This window comes from Schistocerca nitens, chromosome 5, assembly GCF_023898315.1.
Source record: "Schistocerca nitens isolate TAMUIC-IGC-003100 chromosome 5, iqSchNite1.1, whole genome shotgun sequence".
Lineage (NCBI taxonomy): Eukaryota > Metazoa > Arthropoda > Insecta > Orthoptera > Acrididae > Schistocerca > Schistocerca nitens.
In genome coordinates, this window is record NC_064618.1 from 506875256 (window position 1) to 506889702 (window position 14447).

At 38.1% G+C, this 14447-nt stretch overlaps 2 protein-coding genes across 6 annotated transcripts in view; one reads left to right on the forward strand and one right to left on the reverse strand.

The window, feature by feature from the left end:
• The window catches only part of LOC126260832 (vesicle transport protein USE1), a 135301-nt gene that overhangs the window by 96649 nt on the left and 24205 nt on the right, over positions 1-14447 (reverse strand). Inside the window, exon 1 of one of the 4 annotated variants that reach the window (XM_049958227.1) lies at positions 4032-4378. The exons of the other annotated variants lie outside the window; for them this stretch is intronic. The gene's annotated coding sequence lies outside the window, so the exon portion shown is untranslated. Of the gene's footprint in view, positions 1-4031; positions 4379-14447 lie in introns of those variants that run through there. 4 annotated transcript variants of the gene reach the window in all.
• Positions 1-14447, forward strand: part of LOC126260830 (neuronal acetylcholine receptor subunit alpha-10-like) — a 63417-nt gene that overhangs the window by 42694 nt on the left and 6276 nt on the right. For both annotated transcript variants that reach the window (XM_049958219.1, XM_049958220.1), the window contains exon 7: positions 7529-7697. In XM_049958219.1, coding sequence (XP_049814176.1) covers positions 7529-7697 — 169 coding nt within the window. The remainder of the gene's footprint in view (positions 1-7528; positions 7698-14447) is intronic.

Below are 14447 nucleotides of genomic sequence, written 5' to 3' on the forward strand. Positions count from 1 at the left end.
ATCAACCCTGCAAACAAAACCTACACCACTGTCACTATAAATCACAGTGACTACCTGACAGAATGCTCCTGCCAACTATGTGACTCCTCCACTTACTAGCTCTGCCATAGAGATACCATCCCAGATGTCCAACATGTCTCCAATCCCTACCATAATCCTTAAGCATATACCAGAATCTTTACCCTGAGTCCATCTCCATCCTCACCCCAACAGCCCACACAACCACCTTCTACTTGCTCCTCAAAAATTTACACACCCAATAATTCTACATGTCCCATTGTAGCAGGTTATTGTGCTCTTATTGAAAGATTTTTGCTCTTATTGACCAACACATCCAGCCAATTGCCCGAAGCCTATCCCCTCACATGAAAGTCACTAAGCATATCCTTTACTGGCTGTCCACCATCCCCACTCCTTTACTGCCAAGATCCCTACTCATCACTGTAGATGCCACCTTCACATAAACCAACATCCCTTATGACCCTCACCATGCAGCTACAGATCATTTCCTCTCTCAAATTTCTTCAGACTCCACATCTCATGCTCATACACCTTACCATATCCTGACGCACAACTACTACTCCTTTGAGGAGGAGATATAAAAACCAATCCATGGCACAGCCATAGTCATCCACATGTCACCCTCCTATGGCAGCCTTTTTGAGGGCCATCTAGAGGAAACCCTCCTAGCCTCTCAAAATGTCAAACACCTTGATGGTTCAGGTTCATTGCTAATATCTACTTAATATGGACTCAGGGCCAACACGTCCTATCTTCATTCCTCCAAAAGCGTAACACCTTCTCTCCCATTGGCTTCATCTGGTAACCACCAGCAGTACCTGCATTTCGACAGCTGTCATGATCAGCCCTGGGTAAACACTGCTGTAAGGTGTGTTAACACTAAGCTGAACGGGATGCTCCAGACACCGGCAAAGTCTCACATGAGTGTTGTTCCAGTTGATGCTATTGGTAGGTGGGGTTACACTACAAATGGCCTGCACCTTAATAGGAAGGGGGAAGATAAGTTAGCTTCTCTATTAGCAGGTTCTGTAAGGAGGGCCACAGTCACACAAGGGGTGATCCCTGTGGTTATTGGGACCAGGCAGACAGGTTTTTTTAGGTTAAAGCCAAATTCCAGGCAGACAACAACCAAGGAAAATAGAAGAAAAGAAACTTCATGCACAGCAAATAGGGATAAAGCTAAGGGTAGTATCAACTTACTTCACCAAAATATCAGGGGAATAAAAAATAAAGTAGATGAGCTAATAATGTGTTTACATGATCTCAAAAATAAGAATGAGATTGATATACTTTGTCTGTCTGAGCACCATGTAACTGTGGGGATGGAAAATGTCAGTATGAATGGGTATAATTTAGCATCTTACACTTGTAGATCTAGTATGGATAAAGGAGGAGTTGCCATTTTCATAAAACAAGGGTATAAATACAGAACTGTTGAAGTAAGCAAATTTAGTGTTGATTAGCACTTTGAGGTTTGTGCATGTGAACTTCAGCTAGATAATGTTGTGTTGATATTAGCAACAGTGTACAGATCTCCACTATGAGATTGGGAGCTATTCATAAAAAAGTTTGACTCCCTATTATGCTGTCTGTCACACACAAAAAAAGAAGTTATTAATCTGTGGGGATTTCAATGTTAGCTTTCTAAGCAATTCTGACAGGAAAAGTGAACTAGAAGTGTTGTTAACAACATATAACTTAGAATCAGTGACCAATTTCCCTACACGTATAGCTCAGGAAAGTAGTACTCTAATAGATAATGTATTTGTACAGCAAGAGGATGTAGAACAAACACATGCTTTCCCAGTGGTAAATGGATTATCTGACCATGATGTACAACTGATTGACTTACAAAACCTAACAGGGTGTACACTTCAGAAACCATTAAGTAAAAGTGTGAGGGTGCTCAAGCCAGTATCTATAGATCACTTCAGAGAAAGTTTAGGAAATATAAACTGGGAAGGTGTACATAATGAGCCAAATGCTGATGATAAACACAGCATATTTCTTGATAAATTTATATCCCTATTTGAACATTGTTTTCCAAAGAAAATTACTAAATGTAACACCACAAACTTTTCAAAGAAACATAGGATTACTACAGGTATTAAAGTGTCTTCTGAAAGAAAAAGAAAACTGTATGAGACAGCAAGAACTAGTAAAGATCTAGAGTTTTACACTATAAAAATTATTGTAACATACTAAGAAAAGTTGTAAGGAAATCAAGAAATATGTATGTTAGAGAAGAAATTAACAACTCCAGCAATAGAATCAAATCAATATGGAATGTTGTTAGAAGGGAGACAGGAAAAGTAACCACTGGGGTAGGTAGTATTACTGTTAAAGAGAATGAGACAATCTTAACCAACAGTACACAGGTAACCAATGTATTTAACTATCACTTCTTATGTGTAGGAGAAAAAATTGGTGAGAATAGTTCAAAAGAAAAAGCCAGGCAGTACATGGAAGAGTCAGTTTTGAAAAATTTTAGTCAGATTAAGTTTCATCTAACAACCTCTTCTGAAATAAGGAAAATTATTAAATCTTTGAAAAATAAATTTTCTGTTTGAGTAGATGACATCTCTAACAAGTTATTAAAACAATGTGGAGCAATTATAGCTGATGTTTTGAGTCACATATGTAATGCATCACTGACTCAGGGTATTTTTTCAAACAGGTTAAAATATTCCATTGTCAGGCCTCTCTACAAAAAGGGGGAAACCACAGATGTCAATAATTACCGGCCAGTATCCTTGCTTACAGCATTTTCAAAAATCTTTGAGAAAGTAATGTACTCAAGAGTGGTTAGCCATCTCAACAGTAATGGGATACTTAGTAAATCACAGTTCGGGTTTCAGAAATGCTGTTCCACTGAGACATAAATATACAATTTCACTGTCCACATAATAGAGTCTTTAAATAGTAAAATGTCACCAGTAGGAATATTCTGACTTATCCAAAGCATCTGACTGTGTGAACCATGACATTCTGTTAGAGAAATTACAATTCTATGGTATAAATGGAACAGCATATGAGTGGTTTACATCATATCTACAGAACAGGAATCAAAAAGTCTCTTTATATGCTTCAAGTGATTCAAAGGAGTCTGCCACTTCATCTAAATGGGGTGAAATTACATTAAGTGTTCCACAAGGTTCAATCATGGGCCCCCTCCTGTTCCTGATATATGTGAATGACCTCCCTTCTTATGTGAAACAATATGCTGAACTGACACTGTTTGCTGATGATACAAGCATAATTATTAATCCAGTAAAAGAAAGTCCGATAGAAAATGATACAAATAAGGTCTTTGGAAAAGTTATTAATTGGTTTTCTGCGAATGGGCTTGCTCTGAACTTTGAAAAAACACAGTACATCCAATTTTCTGCTGCAAAAAGTATAATTCCTTCAATAAACATAACACATCAAAAGAAGTCAGTAGCCAGGGTAGAGAATACTAAGTTTTGGGTGTACATATAGATGAGAATCTTAATTGGAAAATCCATATTTTGGATCTCCTAAAGCGACTAGGTTCAGCAACTTTTGCAATCAGAATAATTGCCAATTTTGAGCATGTAGAAATTAGTAAGCTAACATACTTTGCATATTTCCACTCTCTGATGTGATACGGAATAATATTCTGGGACAACTCAACACAGGCAAAAGGTATTCACTGCTCAAAAGAAAGTAGTTCGAATAATGTGTGGGGTTCATAGTTGCACATCTTGTAGGCATCTGTTTAAAAGGTTAGGAATTCTTACAACTGCTTCACAGTACATTTACTCAGTAATGAAACTTTTTCTCAACAACATGGACCAGTTTAAAATCAACAGCGACACTCATGATTACAATACCAGAAAAAAGAAAGGCCTACACTATCCTTTACTTAACCTATCTTTGGCACAGAAAGGGGTAAAATATGCTGCTATAAAACTTTTTGAGAAATTACCAGATGAAATAAAATGTCTGACAGACAGCAGTAATAGTTTCAAAAAAAATTGAAATCATACCTCCTTGACAATTCCTTGTATACCATAGATAAATTCTTGAATATGAGTAAATAAATCTGGAGATATAAGCACTCCGTCTTCAGGCCACGAGTGGCCTACCGGGACCATCCGGCTGTGTCATCCTCAGTGGAGGATGCGGATAGCACACCACTGTCCCGGTTGTTACGATGATATTCTTGATCGAAGCTGCTACTAATCGGTCGAGTAGCTCCTCAATTGGCATCACGAGGCTGAGTGCACCCCGAAAAATAGCAACAGCGCATGGCGGCCTGGATGGTCACCCATCCAAGTGCCGACCACGCCCGACAGTGCTTAACTTCAGTGATCCCACGGAAACCAGTGCATCCACTGCGGCAAGGCCGTTGCCCAAATCTGGAGATATAATATATGCATTTTGTGCCATTTAAGGGAATGGGATAGATAATAGAAATATTTAGGTATAACACTATAACGTAAAAAAAAAAAGAACTTGTTTCCTGTGTGCATTTCTTGTGCATTTGACACGTTCCACATCATAACGGTTTTTCCGTGCTATTGATCAATGGAACACGTAACTAACTAACTAACTAACTAACTCGCCCTTTCCACACTGAAAAAATCACTCCCATACAGCCTGGCCATCTTGGACAGCTTATCTGCAGTGACAAGAATTCCCTTGCCCCGGGTGCTGAAGGTCTCATCACAGACAGGCATAACCACCCCCTCCCACCCCAAAACCTAATCTGCAAACATATTTCCCATACCATATCCTCACAAACCCCTAATCCTCCCACCATCCTCAAGAATCAGCTACAATGGAGCATTTCCCCTGGCACCCAGTATCACCCTAGACTGGAACAACTGAAACATATTCTTCATCAAGCTTTGATTATCTATCATCATGCCTGGAAATTAGGGAAATCCTACACAAGATCCTTCCCACCCCTCCTAAAATGGTATTCTGCCATCCACTCAACGTATACAACATCCTTGTCCGTCCTTATGCTGCTGTCACACCCAACCCTTATGGAAGACCCTGATGCGAGACCTGCTCAATCCACCCACCCAGCACTACTCCAGCCCTGGCACAAGCTTACCTTATCCCATCAGAGGCATGTTCACCTGTGAAAGCAGACATGTCACCATCCAATCTTGTTGCAATCACTGCACAGCTTTTTAATTATATTGGTGTGACAACCAACCAGCTGTCCACCAGAATAAATGGCCATTGTCAAACTGTGGGCAAGAACAAAGTTGACCACCTAGTGGCACAACATGGAACTGAGCAGAATATGCCGAATTCAAAGTCTGCTTCACAACCCATGCTATCTGGATCCTTTCCTCCAACACCAGCCTTTGTGAACTATGCAGACAGGAGTTATCCTTGCAACACATGCTCCCATAACAGTCCTGGTTTCAACCTCCAATAGCCCACTGTCCCCACACTTTTCACCAACAGTTTCCCCTTCCTCTGTTCTATCACACCCTCCAAATCCACACCCCTATGTCACCTTCAGTGTGTGCCACACCTCACCAGTTCTGGTAATGATGGTTCACATGCCTTACATCTGCAACCACTTCCTCCCACATTCCTAGCCAGCAAATCTACTGCCTTCCTCCGAGCTGCTAGCTACCCAGGCACAACCTTTCTCCCTAACTCCTGTCTCTCTTTCTTTCTCTCCCCCTCTCCTCCCCATCTGACTCAACCCCTTCTCTACTCTGTGTGTGTGTGGAGAGGGGGGGGGGAGGGGGCGAGGCGGCATGCACACCTATGTGTATACTCTAGCTCGGCAAAGGCTTTATTCTGAAAACTAGCAAATTTTCTACCTCATTTGTGTGTACCTGGCGATGACTCTTCACTTGTGCTATTCAATAAATGGCCTCCTTTACTCTTTACTTTTTATACAGTGCTAGTGAAAATAGTCATATCATCACAGAAATCTAGTTAATCTAAAATGGTTCCTAACAATCAACAATGAAAAAAAAACATGTAGAGAAACTCTGTGACTCTGGAAGAGAGGAAATTATGAACCAAACATTGCATTCCACAATTGTTTCACCTTTGCAAAGAAGTGCATTATATCTGATTATTTTGGTGTGAAAAATACCAACACTAGTAAACACCGTTTTTAAGTGAAATATATTTCTTTGAAATGACATACCTACAGACACTTTGAGATAATGATTTACATTGAAAAATTACAAAGAAAAGGGATGCTTTACCTTCAGAATGTGAAACTCCACGTACTGCTTAAAGAGACAATATAAAGAAAACACCTATCCCAGAAACTGTTAGTTCTCTCCTTGGGGTATACGTTGGAAATTGGAAAGGAGGGGTTGGTTACTCAGACATCAGTTTTAGAGGGACTAAAGTATTGTGAAGACAAGGGAAGACACAGTTCTGATTAGGAATTTTTCTTTCTACTTTCAAGTGTGTGTATCAAAACTGCTGGAATTTCGCCTCCTGAAGGAAAGTTCTTACCAACAATTTTGTCTCCATTCTGATTTAACAGTTCTCTCAAATGAATGCTCCTTTTGATGCAATTCCTACTTAGACTGTTTGATAAACTACCTACACAATTTTAGGCAAGAATAATTCAACAATTCTTCCCAAAGTTAACAGCACTGTTTTTGTTTCTTATATTAAGCACTAAATCAAATGTAATGTATCTGGCAAGCCATATTAGTGCAACACCAAAAGTTATTTTGATCTTCTATTGCCAAAAGATGTTAATGCCATCTTCTGACACACTTATATATTTTAACTTTAATAATGGATTTTAAAATTACATTGTCTGGACTACTGCTGTTTAATACACTCCTACAATAACCAAAACATAATTCACTCTTGCTACTACTGCTACTGCTAATTGTGGGTTAAGGAGACTAAACATCTAAGGTCATAAGTCTCCTACACATACCCTAGGACAGAATCAGTACACCTCACCTGTCTGTGTTCAAGAGTACATTCTATGTGCAAGGGTGAGAAAGTTTCATAAATGTTTGCAAAGCATTTAGCAAATGCAGAAGGTGAGTACAAGCCCAGTATTCATTTAGTGGGATGTGGGAAACTGCCTAAAAAGCACATCCAGGCTGGCCAGCAAGCTGGACCTTGTCATTAATCTGTCGGGCAGATATTAATGGGGGCCTGTGCACCTCTCCATACTGGAAAATGCAATTGGCATTTATCAATCATTGATGCACTTCTTTTGTCACTTCATTTTTGTTAAGTATGGAACCCAAGTACTTGAATTCTTGAACTCATTCAAAGATATGCCCATCAACAACAACAACAACAGAAGGAAGAAGAGCTTGACAGCTGTACAAATATAATTATCTATGACCTTAAACAACGTTGATCTGACTAACTGGCATTTCAGCAACTCTTTCTTTCTCCTATTGTACAGATTCTGAATATTTTCCATATCTGCAACAGAATGATTTAGTAATATAACATTTTAGCATGTTTAATACATTACTGGGTAATACTGTAGTTTTTTCTTTTTCTTTTTCTAAAGGGCACTGATCAGAGCACTGGGACGGAGTGGAACATAATTTCACACACGGTTGAATCTGCATTGGTCTCCGTTCCTGGTTCAACTGATCCATTATCTGGCATTGTTATTCAAATTACAATCAAACGAGATAATGAATCATACAAAACACTGTTTGTTGGGCCATTCATTGGTAAGTAGTATACCAATAATTCAAATAAGATGTGCTGTACAAACACTTCTAAAAATCTTACTGATTTTGAATAATGTTCTAGATGAAATTTTATAACAAGATTGCCTTTTCTCTTACAATAACTAAGGAAAAGATAGATTACTACTTACTGTAAAGACAACATGTTAAGTTACAGACAGGCTCAACTAAAAGACCCTTACACATTAGCTTTCGGTTCAGAATGAGCTGCTGGAGGTGGTGGTCATGTGTGCGTGAGGCGTACTTACTTGTGTGAATGAATGTGTGTGTGTTTACTTTTTTGACACAGGCTGTGGCCGAAAGTTAATGTGTGTCTTTTAGTTGTGCCTTTCTGCAACTTAATATGTCATTTTACGGTAGGTAACAATCTATCTTTTCTTTAATTGTTGCTGTTCCAATCTGGAGTTTCACTGTTTGATTTTCTCCCACAATCATATAAATAATGACTCAAAATGGGGAACAAAACTCAGGCAGTTAAACAAGATAAAAGGGTCATTCCATGTCAATTCAACCAATTTGAGAAAATGTTCCAGCTGATAGTCTCACATCTGGCTGATATTTAGCACACCAATGCTACCAACTGTGGAACACTCATGTAAAAAATTTTAAGTTCCCCTGCCAATTAGTTCCAGAATTATGGCTTGTGAAAGAAGGTGGTATTCAAAACACCAACAACATATTTCTGAGGGAAAATAAAAAATTCCAAAATGTGATTAAAAAATGTAATACGTTAAAAGGTAAATATTGTAGGTGCCATCTATGCCAAATATAATTCACTCAAAAAGGGTATAATTTTTTTGTGGTGTGCTTAATGTGGCCTAAACACACACAGAACTCATCATCCCCATATCAGTCACACAAACAGTGTTACATGCACATGAAAATACAAAAATTTGAAAATTACCTGAAAAACATGGATTTTCTAAGTGTGGTAGCACAAAAGGGACAAGTGATATCCAAGCCAAATTTCAAACACTGCATAAGTAGACCATAATATAATATGTGGCAAAATTTCAACTTGTTATTGCAAGGCATTTGTGTACAATAAAAGTTGGCAGAGATGTATTTGGTTACGTTTTTTATAATACGATTTAGCAAGTAATAGTGATGATGCAGACAGCTTGTTTCAGATAAAGCTGCAGCAATTGTTGGGAATATTAGGCAACAGAAAGTTAAACAATGGTAGTTTTCAGGAACCAAATGAGTCATTGTTAGGCAGGAACAACAAAGGAAACAAGCAACAATTACAGGTTACTCATGTTTTTAAGATCCTAGATCAGACTGGTCAGTACTATTGTGGAAAGTCAGTATGGAGGCATAAGAGTGTACTAGTGATGCTTTTGTTCAAACAAGTTGCAGTATTAGTAGAGCACAAGCATCTGAAAGTCATAAAACAACATATGGAACAAAATGTGGCATTCGCTTTGTACTGTATGATCTGGATGAATCGGACCAAGATTTGTTGCTATGGAGATCCGGGATACACCCTGTGGGTACAAGAAGTACAGTTCCAGGAAACTTTAGTGTTTGTTATAATCATATGAAAGTGTTTCTGGATAAGTTATTTTGATCCATTTCGGATTCATAAGAAGACAGTGAAGTATAGCCTCGGAGAAATTGATATAAAATCAGTACTGAAAGTGAATCAGTGCATGGGACTTAACATAAAACCAGGACAAAAGTTATGTTCCAGGTGTGTTACACTGCTAAAAAATGAAGAATATTCTGATAATTTACATGACAATGATGAAGAGTATCAGCCACCTACAACCACAGTGGATGAGCAATTAAATACTTCAGTGACTGCTCTTGGTTTGTCTCCCATGAAGACACACAAAGTTGGGAAGAGAGACAGGCCCAGCTATGGTAGAAGAAAACTACAAGAAGCTCAAATGGAATTAAAACACAAAATATGTAGCCACAATGTTAAGAACCTCTTCTAACACAGGTTTAGCTGTGTGGAAAGTAATAAATAGCTTTAGGGATTGTAAGGACAGATCAATAAGTGATTTTACTATAAACCATAAAGGGCATATCATGAAATGTCAATGTCAGATTGCAAATGTTTTTAATGAGTACTTTTCTTCTGTTGGAAAATCTGTCAATGACCATTTTAAGAATCTTCAGCATACATATAGGGGCATTCCAATCAAACAAAGCATATATTTGGCCCCAACCAATAACAAGGAAGTCAAAAACATAGTAATGTCATTAAAAAATACAAAATCAGCAGGCTATGATGGATTGTCTATCAGTACACTGAAAAGATGCATAGACAACATATCTGATGCCATGGCCACAGCAGTAAATTATGTAATTGCATCAGGCTGTTTCCCAGATAGTCTAAAGACAGCACAAGTAACCCCGATTTACAAGAAAGGTGATAAATCTAAAATTGAAAACTACCGGCCCATCTCAATCTTACCTGCATTTTCTAAGGTAGTTGAGAAAGTTATTTATACTAGACTAATGACATTCCTGAGTCAACATAATTTAATATTTGAAAATCAGAATGGCTTTATGAAAAACAAGTCAACATCAGTAGCAGCAGCTCGATTAATAGACAAAATAACAACAGCCATAGAGAACAAGGAGTATGTAACTGGAGTGTTCCTTGATCTAGAAAAAGATTTTGATTGTGTTTGCATTGCCATATTACTTGACAAGCTGTGGAACCTGGGTATCAGAGGAACTGGCTATGAGCTAATAAAATTGTATATGAGCAATAGAAAACAATTTGTCTTGCGAAAAACAAACAGTGGGTCTTACAAATCTAAAATTACTGATATCAAATATGGAGTGCCTCAAGGTTCTGTCTTGTTGGGACCCCTTCTTTTCTTGATTTATGTTAATGATATACAGTATTGTTCTCCTAACTGTACAAAAATATTGTATGCAGATGACACATCAATAGAGTGTAAACACAAAGACTATGATAGTCTGGAGGTACTGTGCAACAGTGTAACTAATGAAATAGTCAAGTATTTTAATGAAAGCCATCTAAATGTAAGTGCTTCAAAGACTGCAATGATGGAATTTAACACAAGGAAACAAATAGAATTTGACATGAAATTATCCATAGGAAATGACATTGTAAAAAAGGAAAAATCGACAAAGTTCTTGGGAATTACAATCCAGAACAGCCTCAAATGGGACATGCATACTGATTCCTTAGCAAATATTGTAAGGACATGTGTGTACTAAAAACTGCTTATCATGCCCTATTCTCATCAAACTTAAACTATGCTGTAGAAATATGGGGTGCAACAACTCAAGCCAACCTAAGTACATTATTATAATAGAGGGAAACATTCCACGCAGGAAAAATATATCTAAAAACAAAGATGATGTGACTTACCATACGAAAGTGCTGGCAGGTCGATAGACACACAAACAAACACAATCATACACACAAAATTCTAGCTTTCGCAACCAACGGTTGCTTCATCAGGAAAGAGGGAAGGAGAGGGAAAGACGAAAGGATGTGGGTTTTAAGGGAGAGGGTAAGGAGTCATTCCAATCCCGGGAGCGGAAGGACTTACCTTAGGGGGAAAAAAGGACAGGTATACACTCGTGCACACACCCATATCCAACCACACATACACAGACACAAGCAGACATTTGTGTGGTTGGATATGGGTGTGTGTGCGAGTGTATACCTGTCCTTTTTTCCCCCTCAGGTAAGTCCTTCCGCTCCCGAGATTGGAATGACTCCTTACCCTCTCCCTTAAAACCCACATCCTTTCGTCTTTCCCTCTCCTTCCCTCTTTCCTGATGAAGCAACCGTTGGTTGCGAAAGCTAGAATTTTGTGTGTATGATTGTGTTTGTTTGTGTGTCTATCGACCTGCCAGCGCTTTCGTATGGTAAGTACATTATTAATACTACAGAAAAAAGCTATCAGAATTATTTGTGGTGCCAAACCTCGAGAATCATGTCGGAATCTGTTCCCAAAATTAGGTGTGCTTACCATTATAGGTGTATACATATTGAAAGTTATATTGCTTGTGAAAACAATAAATCCAAATTTCAACTGTGACTTGCACCGGTACGATACAAGGCAAAAGTTCAGATACCATGTAAATAGCTACAGAACAGCTTTATATGAAAAAAGTGCGCTTCATGCTGGGCTGAAGCTAGCCAATGCCCTACCAAAAAGTCTCATAACCCTTCCTACTGACAAATTAAAAGATCAGCTAAAAAGAATTCTAATTGAAAACCCTTTCTATTCCCTAGACGAGTATTATATCTGTATGAAAAGTGCTTCATAAGTATGTCAAGCTCATAGTTTTAAGTAACCTACAACTAATATAATGTTGATAAAAACAATATTTGTAATATTGTGATTGTATACTACCAAATGTAAAATCCATCACCAAATGTAAAATCCATCAAAATGTAAAATTTATTAATACAAACAAATCTTTAGTTTGTAATTTATAAACTGACGTATTCAGAAGAATAATCTGTATGATGTCCTGAAACTGTATTATTTCTAGGGATTGTATTTGATTATTTGATGTTGAATAAATATTATTATTATTATTATTATTATTATTATTATTATTATTACACTAATGATGCAAGAGGAAGAACTATCTGCTCCAAAGGAACAGAAATCATGCCAGAAATGCTCTGATTTGGACAAAATTGTGCACGATTTGAAAGAAAAATGTGCCATGTCCACACACTAGAAAAAGTAGCTATTCTTACCCTTGCACCTTCCAGCTGGGCTATTGACTACACTGCAAAAGAATTCCACGTTTCTACATATATGGTAAAGCAAGCTAGGAATATACAAGCAACCCAAGGAGTGTTTCCACAACTTCAGCAGGCTCAGGGTAAGCAATTGAGTTCAGAAATAAAGGTGCTAATGTCGGAGTTTTATGAAAATAATGACTACAGCTGAATAATGCCTGGAAAAAAAGACTATGTAATGGTGAAAATGGGAAATGTACGTGTACAGATGCAAAAAAGACTGTTGCTATGCAACATATCAGAACTATATGTAGAATTCAAGGAAAAGTATCCCAATACCAAAGTCGGTTTATCATCTTTTTTCAATCTTCGGCCAAAGTGGGTTGTGCCTGTAAATGCAAGAGACACACACAATGTTTGTGCATGTGAGACCCATCAAAATGCTTAGCTGATGTTCGCTGCTATAAAGGATTCTGGTCTGGATTACAAAGGTGCAATGAAGCTGCTAGTGTGTGACATCAGTTCCTTTCAGTGCATGATACACAGGTGTGAAAAGTGTCCTGGTAAGGCAAATCTTGCAGAACACATGAATAACAAACTGTATGGTGAACTCCTTGTGGATGACGATGAACTTGTTTCTTATAAACAATGGACACACATGGATCGCACAAGTCTTGAAACAAAGCAAAGTACAGTGGAAGATTTTGTTGAAATGAGTTGTCAAAAAATGGACAAACTGACCACACACAGCTTCACAGCAACAGCACAATCAGCTTATCTCCAGTTTTGTAAGGATAATTTGAAACAAGATGAAATTATAGTAATACTAGACTTTTCTGAAAATTATGCATTTATATTTCAAGATGTCATCCAAGGATATCATTGGGACAACAGTCAAGCAACTCTCCAGCCATTTGCGATTTACTATAGAGGTGAATCAGGTGATGTGTCTGTCATGAGCCTGTGCATTTTTAGTGACTGTTTAATTCATGATGCCATTGCAGTTCATGCCCACATTTGCACTGTCATGGCATATGGGAAAAACAAGCTGCCTCACATACATTTCGTGAAATACTTCAGTGATGGGGCAGCTAGTCAGTACATACACTGTAAAAATCTCAAAAATGTATGCATGCATTACCATGATTTTCAGATTCACGCAGAATGAAATTTTTTTCACAAAAAGTCATGGTAAAAATGTATGTGATGGTATTGGTTCTACCATTAAGCGCATGGCATCACGAGCTAGTCTGCAGCACCCTACAGAAGGTCACATTCTAACACCTCTTCAATTATTTACCTGGGTACAGAAAAATATCTCTGGCATACAATCATTCTATGTTTCGAAAGATGAGGTGAAATCAGTCGAAGAGTTGCTAAAAAGCAGTCTAGAACACGTTAAAACTGTTTCAGGCACAAGGAGCCATCATCACTTCTCTCCAGCGGACTCTTGACAATGTGCAGATGAGCAGACTGTCTGGTTACAACTATAGGTTCATGCACAACATGTGTCTTCACAGTGTGTCTGACTCAGAATTCAGAAGCAAATGCAGCTACATACAACTAGGTTGCTATGTTATTGCTGTTTATGATGACAAATAGTACTTAGGATGTGTTGCAGAGTGCTGTGAAGCAGAAGGTGATGTATTTGTGAACTTCATGGCACCAGCAGGACCAGCAAGATCATTTCATTGGCCACGTTTGGCAGACAGGTGTTGGATTTCTTTTGAACATGTTCTTATGACAGTTCCAGTTCCTACCACAGTGTCAGGAAGACAGTGCAATTTGCCACTCAATGTACAGAGTACAGTAGCTGAAGTGTGGGAGAACTTCTGTTTGAAGCACAATCGACTGGGTTTTAGCAGTTAAGGTGCAGTAAACATTAATGATAGGTTGTGTTAAACTGTCTATATGTTGTTGCTTAGTGATTAAACAGTTGTGGGAGAGGATAAGAAGAGGCAGAACAGTTTACGATATGTTTTTACAAAATTGTTTTGTGGAACAATAGCCACATCACCACATATCTACATCTACAT